Source organism: Salpingoeca rosetta (genome assembly GCF_000188695.1).
Source record: "Salpingoeca rosetta unplaced genomic scaffold supercont1.1, whole genome shotgun sequence".
NCBI lineage: Eukaryota > Choanoflagellata > Craspedida > Salpingoecidae > Salpingoeca > Salpingoeca rosetta.
In genome coordinates this window covers 1,563,994-1,579,602 of record NW_004457740.1, presented here as the reverse complement: position 1 = coordinate 1,579,602, position 15,609 = coordinate 1,563,994, and the positions used below count along the sequence as shown (strand labels likewise).

At 54.9% G+C, this 15,609-nt stretch overlaps 3 protein-coding genes across 3 annotated transcripts in view; 1 reads left to right on the top strand and 2 right to left on the bottom strand.

The window, feature by feature from the left end:
• The first annotated feature begins 22 nt into the window (after positions 1-22).
• PTSG_00360 (uncharacterized protein) lies at positions 23-2,187 on the top strand. Its single transcript, XM_004998852.1, has 2 exons — positions 23-445; positions 774-2,187. Exons 1-2 carry the CDS (start codon positions 146-148, stop codon positions 1,689-1,691), a joined length of 1,218 nt encoding a protein of 405 aa, XP_004998909.1. The 5' UTR covers positions 23-145; the 3' UTR covers positions 1,692-2,187.
• A 127-nt stretch (positions 2,188-2,314) lies between these two features.
• Positions 2,315-14,360, bottom strand: PTSG_00359 (uncharacterized protein). Its single transcript, XM_004998851.1, has 39 exons — positions 14,097-14,360; positions 13,784-13,885; positions 13,518-13,569; positions 13,321-13,362; positions 13,123-13,147; positions 12,952-13,001; positions 12,720-12,794; positions 12,503-12,571; positions 12,258-12,363; positions 11,817-11,860; positions 11,372-11,452; positions 11,062-11,130; positions 10,758-10,847; positions 10,483-10,550; positions 10,179-10,290; positions 9,928-9,999; positions 9,609-9,672; positions 9,286-9,434; positions 8,978-9,032; positions 8,701-8,777; positions 8,401-8,476; positions 8,078-8,153; positions 7,754-7,862; positions 7,615-7,663; positions 7,356-7,419; positions 7,120-7,198; positions 6,937-6,989; positions 6,668-6,773; positions 6,434-6,514; positions 6,106-6,228; positions 5,770-5,919; positions 5,434-5,512; positions 4,797-5,267; positions 4,545-4,587; positions 4,246-4,363; positions 3,547-3,987; positions 3,262-3,314; positions 2,966-3,031; positions 2,315-2,791 (listed from the first exon to the last, which is right to left on the bottom strand). The coding sequence occupies exons 1-39, from the start codon at positions 14,168-14,170 to the stop codon at positions 2,614-2,616; spliced, it is 3,891 nt and encodes a 1,296-aa protein (XP_004998908.1). The 5' UTR covers positions 14,171-14,360; the 3' UTR covers positions 2,315-2,613.
• A 267-nt stretch (positions 14,361-14,627) lies between these two features.
• PTSG_00358 (uncharacterized protein) overlaps positions 14,628-15,609 on the bottom strand; it is a 2,057-nt gene continuing 1,075 nt past the window's right edge. Inside the window, exons 4-6 of the mRNA XM_004998850.1 lie at positions 15,461-15,571; positions 15,070-15,168; positions 14,628-14,796 (exon numbers count right to left, since the gene is read on the bottom strand). Of these exons, the coding sequence (XP_004998907.1) occupies positions 14,761-14,796; positions 15,070-15,168; positions 15,461-15,571 (246 nt within the window). The 3' untranslated portion in view covers positions 14,628-14,760. The remainder of the gene's footprint in view (positions 14,797-15,069; positions 15,169-15,460; positions 15,572-15,609) is intronic.

Genomic DNA, 15,609 nt, shown 5'->3' with positions numbered 1-15,609 from the left:
ACACCACAAAAATTTCGCACCCACCCCTTTCTGTACAGCAACAACGCGCGAGAACAGTCAAACACGCAGTCAAACACACACACATACACACACGCACACACATACACACACTCAAACGCACGCACACACACACACTCAAACGCACATGGCGATAAGCGCGAGCGAAATGCTGCTGCGGGTGGCCACGAGCCGGCTGACGGTGCCAAAGATGAGGTTTGCAGCCGTGCTGCATGGCGTGGTTGGCCTCATCATTTTGTTGGCGTGCCACATGTTGGTGACAACGCGGATCGCAGGCAAGATCCAATACGCGCGCACGCAGACGGCCGAGTTGGCGCGTGAGCTGGAGTCCCTCAATAACCAGCTCGAGGCGTTGGAGGGAGATACGGCCAAGCTTCAAATTCGAGCAGCAGACGTCAACAAGCGCATTCAAGAATGGTCTGCACAGGTCTGTACAACGTGACGCACGTGTTTGCGTACCGAGTGTCAGCCTGTGCAGAGTGTGGGTCGTGTATGTGTATGTGTGCGTGTATGTTCGATGTGCGTGAATGTTTAATGTGCGTGTGTGTGATGAGACGTATGTATTTGTTCGTGTATGTGCGCCTGCCCGATTGGAAACCTTCTCGACTTGTTGTTTTGACTGCGCGCCATCCATCTGCTTGTCTCCTCCTCTCAACGCGCCTCTTCTTGGCTCGTCTCCTTTCGTTTCAGCTCATTCATTGATTCATTGACATGCACCACTACACGTGCCCTCACGTATGCATCCAATCAAACAGCGAAAGCAGCGCGCCCACAAGCATGGCCATGCGTCATCACAGCACATCGTGGTGGGGGCAGAGAACGTGCATGAGGTGGAGTTGCAAGGATTTCAGCGCAACCGCGTAGTCATGGATGGTCCGTACTGCACCCCAATGACCGCGCCCAAGAAGCCCCTGCCCAAGTTTGTCTTCGTCGCCGGTGTCGAGGGAAGTGGCCACCACGCCCTGCTGTCTGTCTGGGAAAAGCTGAAGGAAGACTCCGTCCCACTCGAGCTGATCGTGTACGACCAAGTGTTTCACCAGCTTGGCGTTGAGAACCACGCATCCTACCACTACTCGCGCATCTCACTTGAGGAGCGCGAGGCAGCCATGCGTCCGGTCTTCGAGCACGCAGCGCAGCGTGGCGCCACCGTCATCGACGCGCAAAACTCGTATCCCATGGGCCAGTTTGCAGGGAGTCTGGCACATCCAGACCTGCTGCAGCTGGCGAAGCTTGACGGGAAGCTGTTTGACCTGCGCGTCATTGTGCTCTACCGCAACCCCACAGACGCCGTCCTATCCGCTGTGCGCCGCTTTCGTTCGGAGGACGGCCCGTCAAAGTACAAGAACTCGCAATTCCAGGCCCGCATGGTTGCAGAGAGCCTGGTCGCCATCAACAACGCCCTGCCGCATCTATCGTGTGGCAAATGGACGATGTTGCAGTATGAGGACTTTGTGCACAACCCACGCCTGCTTGCCGGGCCCTTTGCGAGGCTACTTGGACTTCCCAAATCCGCCTTTGACTCGAGCCTTGCTAATGTACACGCTCCACCAAAGCGTACGCTGACGCACGCGGTGCAGGAGGAACAACGGCTGCTTGACGAGTTCTTCAGCAGGCAGGCAGTGCTGTGGCCGTTGCTTGCATCTGCAGCCAAGCAATCAACGACGGCACCATAGCAACGACGTGGGAGAGAAAGAGTGAAAGTGGGCGAGTTTGTTTGCGTGTGTGCGGTGTGTGATTGTGAGTGAGTGAGTGAGTGAGTGATGAGTGTAGGGATGTAGGAATGCGTGTGTGTGTGTGAAGGTGAGTGAATGTAGGCACGTGCGTGTGTGCGTGTGCGTGTGTGCGCGTATGCGTGTGTGCGTATGCAGGATGGAGCCGACTGTCCCTTCTAGTGTATCATGTGCCTTCTTCTTGTTCAAAGCTGCATCGCCACCGTGCAGACCTGTTCATACTTTCGCCTGTCTATTGCTATGTCCGCCGCTTGGCTCTCCGCATTCTCTCACGTGCAGTGACGTGTTCTTCGAGCCTGCGCGGCCGTCCTAGTCAATCCTGCACAATAACTGACAATGGCATGTCCTGATTACATCTACATTCTGCACTCATCATGCTTTGAAGCTTGCTTTTTGGTCCTCGCTCCGTGTACAACGAAACGAAAGCGGAAAGAAACACGAGATGGCGTGCATCGGTTTGAGGTGGTCTATTGGCGTGAAATGGCATGCACACAACAGCAAACCAGAACATCATCACCAGCACCACCACCAGCACCAACAACAACAACAACAACAACAACAACATAGCTAAGGGAAAGCATCATGCAAGATGGAGGGGTTGATTGGGTTCACTACCTGTGAAGGGCCAAACGAAAGGCAGTCGAGTACTTCAGCGAAAGCAACAGCTTGGTGCAGTCAAAATGTCACATTCGTTAATGTCAGTCCAGAGTCTCAAGCGAGAGCAGCTAACGCACAGCATGCAGCTTGAATGGGTCAAAACGAAGAAAAAAACCCCCGGCGAAATGCATGGGATATGACGGAAGAAAAGAAGGCAGGAAGAAGCACATCCGAGAGGAGGAAGAGGCAAACAAAGACGAGCAGCGAGTTATCGCTTCATCTGCTCCACAAGGAAAGAGGTGTCATCCTGGTACTGGGGCTTCTCCGGCGCGTTCACTTTGTTCAGGCCGTGATACGGCAGGCACAGGTACACCTGGCGGGAGGGCAGCCGGTGCGGCAGTGAGCGGATGTGGCGCTCCCAGTTCCCGCTGGGCCGCCCAGCCAACCTACGGGCGCACGCGAAGGGACAAAGAAAACAATCAACGCCAAGAGGGGGGTGAGATGGGGTGGAGGGAGGAGTATGAGTATGAGCAGTAAACACCAAACACCCACACAGACACACACAGACACACACAGACACACACAGACACACACAGACACACACACACGCGCATACGCACCTCTGAAAGGCGACGGCGGAGGATTCACGGGCAAGAGAGCGTTGCATGGACTGTTTTCGCGCCCGCCTGAAGCAGACATCACAATAGCGCAGCGGCAGTGCACAACGAAGACGTGTGCGTGTGTGTGAGCTGGGGAGATGAGGAGAAGGAGACAGGGCCACAAAGCGAAATGACATACATGCACACAAATGAGCACAGATTCGCCGCTGCAGCTCTCGCTGACGCACATTCGACACACACACACACACACACACACACACACACACACAAACAAACAAACAAACAAACAGACGCACCCCTTGACAACGTGCGATTGCTGGCGTCGACCTCCATCCCTCTTTGGTGGTTGCTGACAAGGTAGCACAAGGAAATGACACCACAACGTGAGAAATGTGGCTCCCAAACGGCGCAAGAGAACAGCACACATAACTTAACACATACACACATACAAACATGCAACCATACAAACATACATACATACATACATACATACATACATACATACATACATACATACATACAAACAAACATACATGCACACAAAAACCCCGTTATTTTTCCATACACACGCACGCTCTCACCATGGGCATCCACGACTGGTTTGGGGTGTTCCGGAGATCGAAGATGCTGTCTGACGTCTGTCGCTCCAGCCGCGGGCCTGCCCTCACCTCCGATAACCGCTGTTGCAGCGCTGTCCCCGTCGTTGCCCGCGTGAGTGTTCGCGCCGACGAAGACGCACGGCCCTGTGCCGACACGCCACGGGACCGGCTGTGACTTGCCTGCCGCTGCTGGGCAACAGAGCGACGGCGCGAGGTGGCGCGTGTGGAGCCCAGGCCAAACTTCAGGCGGGTATCGTAGGGCGTCTGTGCACGGAGATCGTCATCATCGCCGCTGTCGTTGTCAGAATCCTCGTCATCGTAGATGCCAAGCTCGGCCATTTCCTTCTTCAGCGCCTCCTCCTCCCTTTTCTTCTTCAGTTCCGTCTCCTCGTACTTGACAATCTCAGGAGGGCGCTCAGGATGCTGCACACGAATGCGAGCGTGGGTGTGAGCGTGGGTGCGCGTATGTAAGCGCTTGTGAGCGTGTCGGAGGTGCGTGTGCTTGCAAGATTCGGGCACGGACAGTTGCGCAGAGAACACAAGTGAAAGAGGAGCGAACGGCCGCGCACAGAGCAGAACCAGGCAAAACAAGCAAGACAGGCAAGACAGGCAAGACAGGCAAGACAGGCAAGACAGGCAAGACAGGCAAGACAGGCAAGACAGACAGGAGAGGCGACGCACCTCCCAGGTGTCCCTTGACAGGAGGTCCCATGTGAAGTCCTGACCAAACGTGCCGATAAATTCGCCACCGAATCCCCACGCACGGCAGCGTTGGTCCTTGGACGTGGAGATGATCACCCTATCGACAGCAAGCAGCACAGGGAACACATGTGTGCATGTGTGGGTGTGTGTGCGTGTGTGCGTGTGTGTGCGTGTGAGCGGCACGGTGTCGATATGGGAGCACCAAATCAGACCAATGATGCAACACTCACACACGCATGCAATCCAATCCCGCATGTCGGCAAGAGATGTGTTCGCACCCTTGTGCGTCGCCCCCAATCAAACTCGAGTCCTCAATCAGCTCTGCAGGCAGGCGTATGGGTGAAATGCAATTCAAACACCAACAACAATCAGGATAGCGTGAGCACACCGACCACCACGGCAAACGCACCAGCGAACCGCACGCTGCACAACCGCAAAGCTGACGTCACTTCCAACACACCACAACACACCCCAACATACCCGAATACACCACACCGCATCACAATACACCACAATACAGCCCAGCGCACCGAGGCCTGTGACGGCGTCCAAGTGCGCGCGCCACATGGCAACGAGCGGAGGTCCTGCATCCCTCGGAAGAAAGTCGTCGCGTGAAAAAGTGGGTGGAACAATCACGGAATTGTTGCGCGTCAGGGTGCGTGTGACCTGCCGGCGGGCATTAGCACGCGCTGTCCTTGCTGCCTCTGTCACGGCCGCGTCACCGGGCTGGAGGAGGTTGTTTGTTGGCGAGCGCGTGTGTGGCGGCGACACGCCAGGGCTGCTGCTGTCCTTGTCCCTGGCAGGCCACGCTGTTGCTGGCTCGCGGGTGATTGTGATTGTGGACGACGTGGATGCAGAGAGACCGACGTCCTCGCTCGCCCTCCGGCTGATGCTGGGGCCCTCCTCCTCGGGAATTGCCTGCATGTCCTCTGCATCGTCCTCAACGAGCGTCTGCACACCCCCGTTTGCGTACCGCGAAATGTCAAACACACGCACAAACCCTGTCGAGCAACACATGCAGTGGAGCAGGTGAGCGTGGCGATGAGCGACACACGCGTGAAAACGCAGGTGAAAACTGCACACCAGCACCAAGTGATCACACAGGCATACTCACAAACAAACAGGCAACATAGGCACTGCACGCGCATACACGGTACAATCACGCACCGTGGCTGTCTGCTGCGATGAGAAAGCGGTTGCACTTGGTGGCCTTGACACGCGTGATGGTCACGTCCTTGTCCGAATCCTGCAACACCAAAGTAGCAGTGTATGTGTGCGTACACGGTGGTAGTGATGGCGATGTAAGCACGAATGCGAAAAACACAATCACAGATGTCATGAACGATGAAGGAACACACAAGCACGCACGCCCACAAGCACGCACGCCTCCCCCACGCACGAGAGCACATAGAGATCCACACACACACACATACACGCACACATATGCACACACACCTGCACACACCTGCACACACAAGCACACATGCACACGAGCTGACTGACCACGGAGAACCAGGCAACGAGCCTGCCGCCATGGGCGAGGGTGAAGAAGTAGATGCTGCCACAACCGCCGCAGGTGACAAGCGTGCCGACATCAGCAGCCGTTGCGCGCGTCTCCAAACAGAGCAGGTGGGGTAGGTTGCGTTCTTGCATCTGCACAGAGCGGCAAAGTTGGTAAGGGGAAGGTGTGCCGACACACGACGTGAGCAACGGAAACAGACGACATAAACAAGTACGTGATAGTCACAGCCACACGGGCGGTATGCATGTGCATATGTGTGTGTTGGCTGTGTGTGTGTGTGTGTGTTGGCTGTGTGTGTGTGCGCGCTGTCAACGCACCATCTCCTCGACGCGAGGACTGCTGGATGTGAGCCGGCGCTGACTGCGGCGGCGCGGCGGTTCTGGCGGCGGTATCGTCATTGTCGCCGTCACACTCATCGACGTCACATTCCACGCTTTTACCTGGGGTGTGTGTGCCGTGAGGGCGGAGAATGGCATGACGATACGAGAAACAGCCACTTGCTCACCACGTTGAGATCATGGACAAAGTCCCATGCAGAGCATCGTCAAGGTCAGGGAACTGACATCAAACACACACACACACACACACACACACACACACACACACACACACACACACACACACGCATGCACAGCGGCATCACACCTCGCCATCGTAACTCGACGTTGCCAGCGTGTTGGGCGGACAGAAGCAGAGTGCTTGCACATCATCGGAGTGGTGTTGCACCTGATGAATCGGCAGTTGATGGATGAAAATGTTCAGCAGAATGTCAACTAACGTCAACTAATGTAAACTGCAGTTCCAAACAAAACATGCAGGGTGTGCGCGTGCGTGCGTGCGTGTGTATGTGTGTGTATGTGTGCATGAGCGAGCCGAGACCTTTGATCGCGACGGGAGCGGGTGCACGGGCGCCATGTGCAAATCGTCCTCCGGCAGATCCTTGAACATGAAGATTCGACGGTCCCAGCCCGTCGCCGCAATCCGCCTAATCAGCACACGCGCGCGCATGAGCGATGATGATGCACAGAGATGAGAAGGGGTTGGTGCGTCGTGGCAGCATGCGTTTTGCGAGTGCAGGTTGGTACTCAACGAGCGGAGGCAATCAGATGTACACGTGTGAGCTTGTGTGTGTGTGTGTCATTGTGCACCGAAGCATGCCGTGTTCCAAGTAGACGACGCTGGTGACTTCTTTGTCGGTTCCCTTCAGTAACAACCACCAAAGTCACGAGAGCAAATGAAGCGTGTGCGTGCTGTGAGCCACAGGAGAACAAGCGGCTGCATCAGGGCAAAGACGCGCGTGTGCATGCAGACACAATGTCCAGTGTGCTCACTTTGTTGAAGTGACGCAACAATTGCCCGTTGCCGTAATTCCACGCTTTGATTTCTCCACTAACTTGGGCAGTGATGAGCCTGAAGCAAGGGCGAGTGGGCGAGTCGTGGTCATGAGTGTGGGACGAGGACATCCCAAGGTTGCGGGAGGAACACTACATGATGTTGCAACACACGCGCGAACATGTACAGCCATGTCCTCACCACAAGCAAGCAAACAGCAAAAACAACAGCAGACCTTCGCATGGAGGAGTCGAAGGTGACGGCGGTGAGCGCTTTGCCGGGATCAATGGCTTCCCCTTCTGTTGAGTGGCAACAAGCAATCAGTTGTGAGCGGATTGGTGGTGGCTGCGGGCCCTCTCCAACATCGCGACAGACTGGCGGCAGCAAACTTGGACATAGAAGACGCAATTTGACGAGCACAGACAGTCAGTCAGCACATCGACCAACGACAACAGCGTGGGAGCTTCTGCATGCATGCGTGTATGCGTACGCACCGTCACAGACGGAGAACTCGAAGACCTGGTCGCCCTCGATTGTCCACACCTGAAATGATGAACAGCGATTATGTGAGCCACGTCTTTCTTGCACATGCTCGCTTACATGGCAGGCATACAGCTGACAGTCCATGCAGACCTTGATGGTGCCGTCACGAGAGCAGGTGACGAGGTGGCGGAAGCGTGCGTTGAACACGGCCGCAACAAGCGGGCTCTGATGCGACACAATCTCATCCTTGCGCCGGTGCCTGCATTCACATACCAAAACCCAGCACACACGCGCAAACATACAAGCACATGAAACACATGAGGGCGCAATGTGATGCGCACGCGAGCCCCAAAACACGCTATTGTTTGTTTGTTTGTTTGTGTGTGTGTGTGTGTGTGTGTGTGTGTGTGTGTGTGTGTGTGTGTGTGTGTGTGTGTGTGTGTGTGTGTGTGTGTGTGTGTGTGTGGAACGCACCCGTTTCGAATGTGTATGGAGTAGACGTGCTCTGCTGGCACGATGAGGGATGTTGCAGCAGGGAAGTAGAACATGGCTGCACACCAAAGGTGAAAGTGGAATCAACACGTGGCAGGATGCAGCGTGAGGAAATTGTAACAGCACAACTGAGATGACTGCGAGAGGGAGCAAACACATCACCTCCATGTACGCGATTGTGTGTATGTATGCATGTGGGTGTGTGTATGTGTGTGTATGTGGGTGTGTGTATGTGTGTGTATGTGTGTGTATGTGGGTGTGTGTATGTGTGTGTATGTGGGTGTGGGTGTGCCCTCTTGCACTACCAGTCGGATCGCCGGTCATTTTGTGACGGCGACGCGAAATGCTGGCGAGACACGTCATGTCGGTGGGATCCCACACCTGGCAGTAGCAGCCATGTCCACACAAACACAAACACAAACACGCACACACATGCATACATGCGCACACACAAAACATGCGCACATACAGTCGAGATGGGTGAGGGCAGGTGTGGCCAGAGAGAATACAGCCAAGTGCGGCAGCCAAGCCCAAACAAACAGCACAAGCAACGGGAAACGCGGACAACCAAGCAAACAGCACGACACGCGCGCCACAGCACGCACCAGGAGTTGGTAGTCGACGGAGAGGCTGTAGAGACGACAGTCCCCAGTTGTGCTCACGCATATGTGGTGGATGGGAGCTGGAAATGCCCAATGCCGAGGTTGGGCGGAGTGGGTGAAACAGTTGCACAACAAACTCACGGTCAACAAGAGAAGGGTAGGCGAGGCCATATGTACGCGTGTGTGTGCGCGCGCATGTGGGTGCTTTTCAGTTGTGACGATGCATGCAATTCACATCACATCAAATGCGTGTGACACTGATGGTGGTTTGTCGCCACACCTGTGTGTCCGCGCAGCACGCCTGCCGCCTGAAAAGTGACGTAGGGATTCCACAGCTGCCACACAAACAGAATCCACGTGGGGTTGTGAGTGAACACGCCAAGAACGGTGTGTCGACTTGCGGCCCGTACATGCGCCTTTGGTGTTGTGATATGGGTTGTGTGTGTGTGTGTGTGTGCGCGCGCGCGTGCTTCCATGTGTGTGCGCGCGCGTGCTTCCATGTGTGTGTGTGTGTGTGTGTGTGTGTGTGTGTGTGTGTGTGTGTGTGTGTGTGTGTGTGTGTGCGTCAGTTTGAAATGCGCGTCGTACCCAGATTGCGCGGTCGAGCCCGCCGGTTGCAATGAGATTCCCCTTTGGAACATATGCGAGGGTACGCACGCCCTTGCGCACCCGAAACACCGTCTGCGCCTGGTTGCGGCGGAGACCGGTGCCGTGGTGGAAATACTGCGAACTCGGACCTGAACACCACGCAAGCAGCAGCGGCGCAGCGTGAGCAAGAGGAGGAAGAGGCGGTGGTGGGGTGGTGGTTTGTCCGTGTGTGTGTGTGTGTGTGTGTGTGTGTGTGTGTGTGTGTGTGTGTGTGTGTGTGTGTGTGTGTGTGTGTGTGTGTGTGTGTGTGTGTGTGCATGAACCTTGCGGGTCGATCCTGTACGACCTCGGCTCCTGCAGCGCGGGCTGTAAAATCTCCCCAACAACCTGCCATGGACAGGCGAATTGAAACCCCCAAGCTGTGAGCACAGAGCACAACCGCTGGTGTCACTCGCACTCTCCCACAACACCACACCCACACCCATGTGTGTATGTGTACACGTATGTGTGCGTGCGTGTGTGTGTGTGTCTATCTATCTATCTGTCTGTCTGTCTGTCTCTCTGTCTGTCTCTCTCCCTCTCTCTCTGGCTCTCTCCCCCTCTCCCCCCCCCCACGAGGTGGTAACACATTCACAAACACACCAATCCCGTTTCCTCGTCATTGCACGATGAGATGATCATGCGCAGCTGCTCGCAATACATGATCTGCGACACCTGTAAAACACACAAGCCGACACGACACGTACACAGTCAAAAAAAAAAAGGCAATCACGGAATGTAACAAGTTCAGAGATGTTACCATCACCATTACCATCACAGGACCATCACAGCAGCAGCACAACAGCAAAGGCAGGCATGCGGTCAGCACTTCACTGGTGTTGCAGCACACGTACCCAATCGTTGTGCACGAGCCAGCGCGTGTAAAACATGTTTCCGTAGGAGGGTCGCGCAACTTTCACAGCGTCCATCGACACCCGCATCGTTTCCCCATACAGTTTTCGCCGGCTGAGACACACGCGCAACGTTGGGTGAGACACGTGTGAATACTACACGGGCGTACAGGGTACATACAGGGGTCTCGTGTGGCTGTTGTTGTGCTGGCTGGCTGTGTATCTGTGTCTGTGTATGAGTTGTGTGTGTGCGTGTATGTGTGCGTGTATGTGTGCGTGTGTGTGTGTGTGTGTTCATGAGGGGTACCTGAGACTGTTCTTGAACTGCTCCGCCTCCAGGAAACCGTCGGGCATGTGAATCGCCACCAAGCAGCCCTGGTCGCCGCGAGCAGAGGGGAAACAATGCACACACGCTATGAGTCAGATAGGGGGGGGGGGATGGTGGTGATGATGGTGGTGATGATGGTGGTGATGGTGGTGGTGATCGCAGCGGCCGCAAGTACTCGTGCGTGAAGTGAGGCGCTTCTGTGTGTGTGGTGTTAACGCTATTGACATCGTCTGATGTTGTGAAGGCCGGCGCACCTGATGGTCGCCGACAAGAAGGACGGTGGTGTGGTCGTGGCGCAGATACGTCGTGTCAAGACACAGCGGGGTGTCGTCGAGATGCGTCAGCTGTGGAGGCGATGAGCAGGATGAAAGCATGGGGTGCAAGGTCGTGGCGGAGTGACGGCGGTTCGTGAGAAACAAGACAAGACGGTGGGGGGGGGGTCTGGGTACACATGCATGCAAGTACACGGACACACGGGCAAAAACAAGATCACAGGATTAAAGATATAAAGGCATACAGACACACGTTCACATGAAATGACTCGGCGTGCATACGCACCACGAAGATGGCTTCCATGGTGCTGAAGTTGAAGAACCAGAGCTCTCGCTCGCCAGATGCAACAACGAGCTGCAGTGACGCAAATGACGAGAAAGAACAGTGGCCGTGTTGTGACGAAACACGGTGGGGCAATGAGTGAGGCGTGGAGGAAGTCAAGAAAAACAGGGGAGTGGAGGGGGCGAGAATGCCGTTCGTGGCACACGTGCGTGCACATCAACGGCAATACCGCTGAGTCCAGCTCTGAAAGATGCTGCTGTTTCGGCCACAGTACCCAAACGGCACTGCACCTCACAGAAGCCACGTTGCTCACCAGGCCAAGCTTGTCGAGGATGCACGCGTCTGTGCACCAGGCGGACTTTGTTTTCCGCTTCGACTCCATGTCCAGTTGGTGCTGCGGCAGTCAACCAAGGTGTTGGCGTCGCGGTGAGGATCATGACAATAGTGATGACGAAGAAGCAAACCCAAATTTTTGTCAGTGGTTGGTTGGTTGGTTGGTTGGTTGGTTGGTCGGTTGGTTGGTTGGTTGGTTGGTTGGTTGGTTGGTTGGTTGGTTGGTCGGTTGGTTGGTCGGTTGGTTGGTTCGTTGGTTGGTTGGTTGGTTGGTTGGTTGGTCGGTTGGTTGGTTGGTTGGTTGGTTGGTTGGTTGGTTGGTCGGTTCGTTGGTTGGTGTCGCGATACTTGGGTCGGAGTTGAAAGCACCATGCACACGACATCACTTCGTGCTTACACATGCACATGCACAGCCGCACACATACCGATTTGATGCGCGAGCAGTCTGGTCCCCAGAAGCTCAGCATTCCTGCAGAAGATGACGCAAACGAATCGTGTACATTTCATCAACAGGGATGTGAGAGATCATGAAAAGCTGCTGCCCACAACATCAACAACAACAACTTAAACAACAACAACAACAACGACAACAACAACAACAACAACGACAACAACTTAAACAACAACAACAACTTAAACAACAACAACAACTTAAACAACAACAACTTAAACAACAACAACTTAAACAACTTAAACAACAACAACTTAAACAACAACAACTTAAACAACTTAAACAACCACCACCACACATGCACGTGCACGCGCGCATACGCACAGCGCGTTTGCGACACGGTTCAACTACACCCCCACACAGCACACACGAGGGCCTGCGAATTGCAGCAAGTCATGCAATGCGCAAACGGTACCGTTGTCCTGGAGCATGATGAACTGGCTGGCGTTGTTGAGGCGCAGGGCACAGCACGGTGAGCGTACAGCGTACTGCCCGGCCCTGGCAGGCATGTCCAGCACCACCTGATCGATCACACAAAGCAGAGGTGAGTGCGAGTGTGTGTGGTGTGTGTGAAAATTTGTGCGTGCGTGTCTGTGTGTCGGACACGTCGCGGCGAAGTTGGGTCGTTGCGGGGGGTGGACAGTTGCGTGTGGTGTTTACCTTCTTTGATCGCGTATAGGTGTCTGACTTCTTCTGATATTCCAGCAGCATGTATGTTGCAAACTCGTCCTACATTCGCGTCCATGCGAGGGTGTGCGTGCGTGTGACGGTTGTGTCTCACACAGATTTTGGTTCACACTCGCAGTGGCTCACCCGCACGCCAGACACTCACGGCCACACCACCACCACCACCACCACCACCACCATTCACGCGTACCCATGTGATGGCGCCCTGGTTTGCGCCGTCAATCTTGTCAAAGAGATCATGGAGATACGACTTGGCGCCTTTCGCCTGTTCAGTTCCCATTGCAGTCACGCAAACGGCAGTGAGTGACCAAGCGGGGTGGTGGATGTGCACAATGTCCATGCAAACGACATGAGCTGTCAAGGTGTACGTGCATGTGTGAATGCACACGCATGCATATGTGTGCGCGCGCTTTGTAGTTGACCTTTGTGTAGTCGCGAAGCGATGCGATGAACTCTTCGCTGTTGAGCACACCTGTAAACGTGCAGGACAAGACAATACAGAGTCCGACATGTGAGCTGCTGCCTCTTGCGTGTTGACCACAGTACGCATAATCGCACATGCAGCGGCACACAAACACACGCATGCAGCGCACCATCCGTTGTCGAGAAGAACGCGGCCTGGGAGTTGCGGTGGGAGCAGAGAGTGCATGCAACACGACGCCGACACGCACACACACACACAATAAGGCATGAGGTGCTCTTTGTGGCAGTGCTGGAACATGCACTTACGATGCCAGATGCAAGACCCAAAGGCAGAACAGCGCAGCGCGATGCAACACAACACAACACACCTTCAGCTCCTCCATGGTTGACACGTTCCACTCTTCTTCCACCTGTGGGGCAAAACAGGACAGCATGGGGTATAGGCAGGGGTGTGAGGTGGTGGTGATCACAGTGTTAAGCGAGCGGGGAGGGGGGTAGCAGAAGCATTCTGCTGGGTGCAACTGCAGTGTGCAACTGGACGGACAGGCTCGCCCATGCTGCCTACCCTGGCGTTGACGCGCGACTGCTGGACTGACTTGCGGGAAATTCGCTGTGCGCTATTGGTGCGTGTGTGAATGAGTGTGTGTGTGTGTGTGTGTGTGTGTGTGTGTGTGTGTGTGCGTGTGTGTGTGTGTGTGTGTGTGTGTGTGTGCGGGCGAGTGTGTGCCGTGAGAAAACTACACAACAACGGGGGCAGAAGCAGCGCAGTTCAGAGTCTCTTCAAACGCCGGGTGCCCGCCGCAATATTTGGTGAGCGAGGAGAGGCCTTACAGTTCTTCCTGTGCCTGTTGTGTTTCGTGGGCAAGCAAAGAAGCACGGCGCGCGGCAGCTGAGCGCGCTCGTCTTGATACCCTCGCACTGGCAACCCGGGACCTACGTACACACAGCACAAGAGCGTGCGTGAGAGAGTGCGTGTGTACGTGTGTGAGAGAGTGTGTGTGACAGGAGCAAGCGAGGGGAAGAGAGTGTGTGCGTGTGCATGTGCATGTGTGTGGGGGGGGGGCAAGTGCGTTCTGCCAGAGGCCAAAAGCTGGGACTGTGGCCACCTATCCTCCCTGGCCTTTGTGCACACGCACACACCAACCTTGATTGCTCTGTTGGTCGCATGAGGGGTCCCTCCAGCAGGACCTCCTCTGAGTCGTTGATGTGGTCATCCATGGTCCGCGGTGCGTGCGGCAAAAGGAGCACACCGACAAGAACGAAAGCTTCCAGCTTCCACCTTGCGCACGAGCACGCACACAGACACAAGCACGCACACACACACACGAGCACGCACACAAGCACGCAAGCAAGCGTAGCCTCCTTGCTCCTCGTCGTGATTTGCGTTGGGTCGTCGTCGTTAGCCACGAATATTCATTAATGATTTTGCTAATCGTCATCAACCGCACTGTTTGTGTTTGGCTCTGCCGCTCAATCGAAGGCTCGATGTTCTGCAGCGAGTTTCTTGTTAAGTCAAGGAGTCATCATGGCCTGACTGCTCGCCGACTTCTTCCCTTTCTGCGTCTTCTTTCGTTCTGTCTCTCTGTGTGTCCTTGCGTCTGGAAGCATGCTCACCACTTCTCAGTGTCCGCCTGCTCTACCCTCGCACTACCAACCCACCTCCGCGATAGCTCGATTGCTGGACAAAAGTTGTACTGTGCAGAAAGAATAGATGACATGGATGCACTAGCACAGTACCGGCGCTGTCAGCCACTGGCGCTTGCTGACCCAACTAGGCTGGTGACACCATTGTCCTTCTAGCTAGGAGCCTACTTCTTCTGCTGGCTGGCATAGTACTTGGCAACCTGGTTGGTTGGAGAGAGAGGGAGAGAGGGAGAGAGAGAGTGTGTGTGTGTGTGTTGCATGTGTGTGAGTGAGTGAGTAGGGGTGTGTGTTGTATGTGTGTGAATAGGTGTGTGTGTGTGTGTGTGTGTGTGTGAGTATGTGTGTGTGTGTGTGCATGCGAGTGTGAGTCCGAGCTGCAGGTAAGTTTGTCGACACGGAGGCCACGTGCAATCCGGCGTCGGCAATTGGCTTGCTCGTTACATGGCATTTGCCAGTTGTATGGATGGACGTACCGGCTCGTATGCCTTGACGCTCTCGTACAGTGCCTTGACGTTGGGGTAGTCCTCGTGGAAGTTGACGTTGATGTAGTCAATGAAACCAGACTTGAGGAACTGCACAACCGCGAGAAGAAGAAATGCATGGGGTGAGTCCGATTTTGGTGTGGGGGGGGGGGCGCTCCCATGTGAATGGTATATGTGTATGTGTATGCGTATGTGTATGTGTGTATGTGTATGTGCATGTGTATGTATATGTGTATGTGTATGTGTATGTATGCTTATGTGTATGTGTATGTGTGTGTGTATGTGTATGTGTTTTGGTATTGCCAAGCTTTGCTACCCAAACCACAACACAGCCCCGCAATTGCACTGCATGCCGCGATAAATGAATGTGCGACAAACTTACATCGCAGAGGATCATGATGCTCAGGTCAGCCAGCGTGAACGTCTCGCCAACGGCCCAGTCGCCGGTGTTCTCGCCAATGCGCTTGTCAAGGAACGCAAACCACGTGGCCATCTGCGCGACCATCACGTGCGAGAAACGCCATTCAAAAA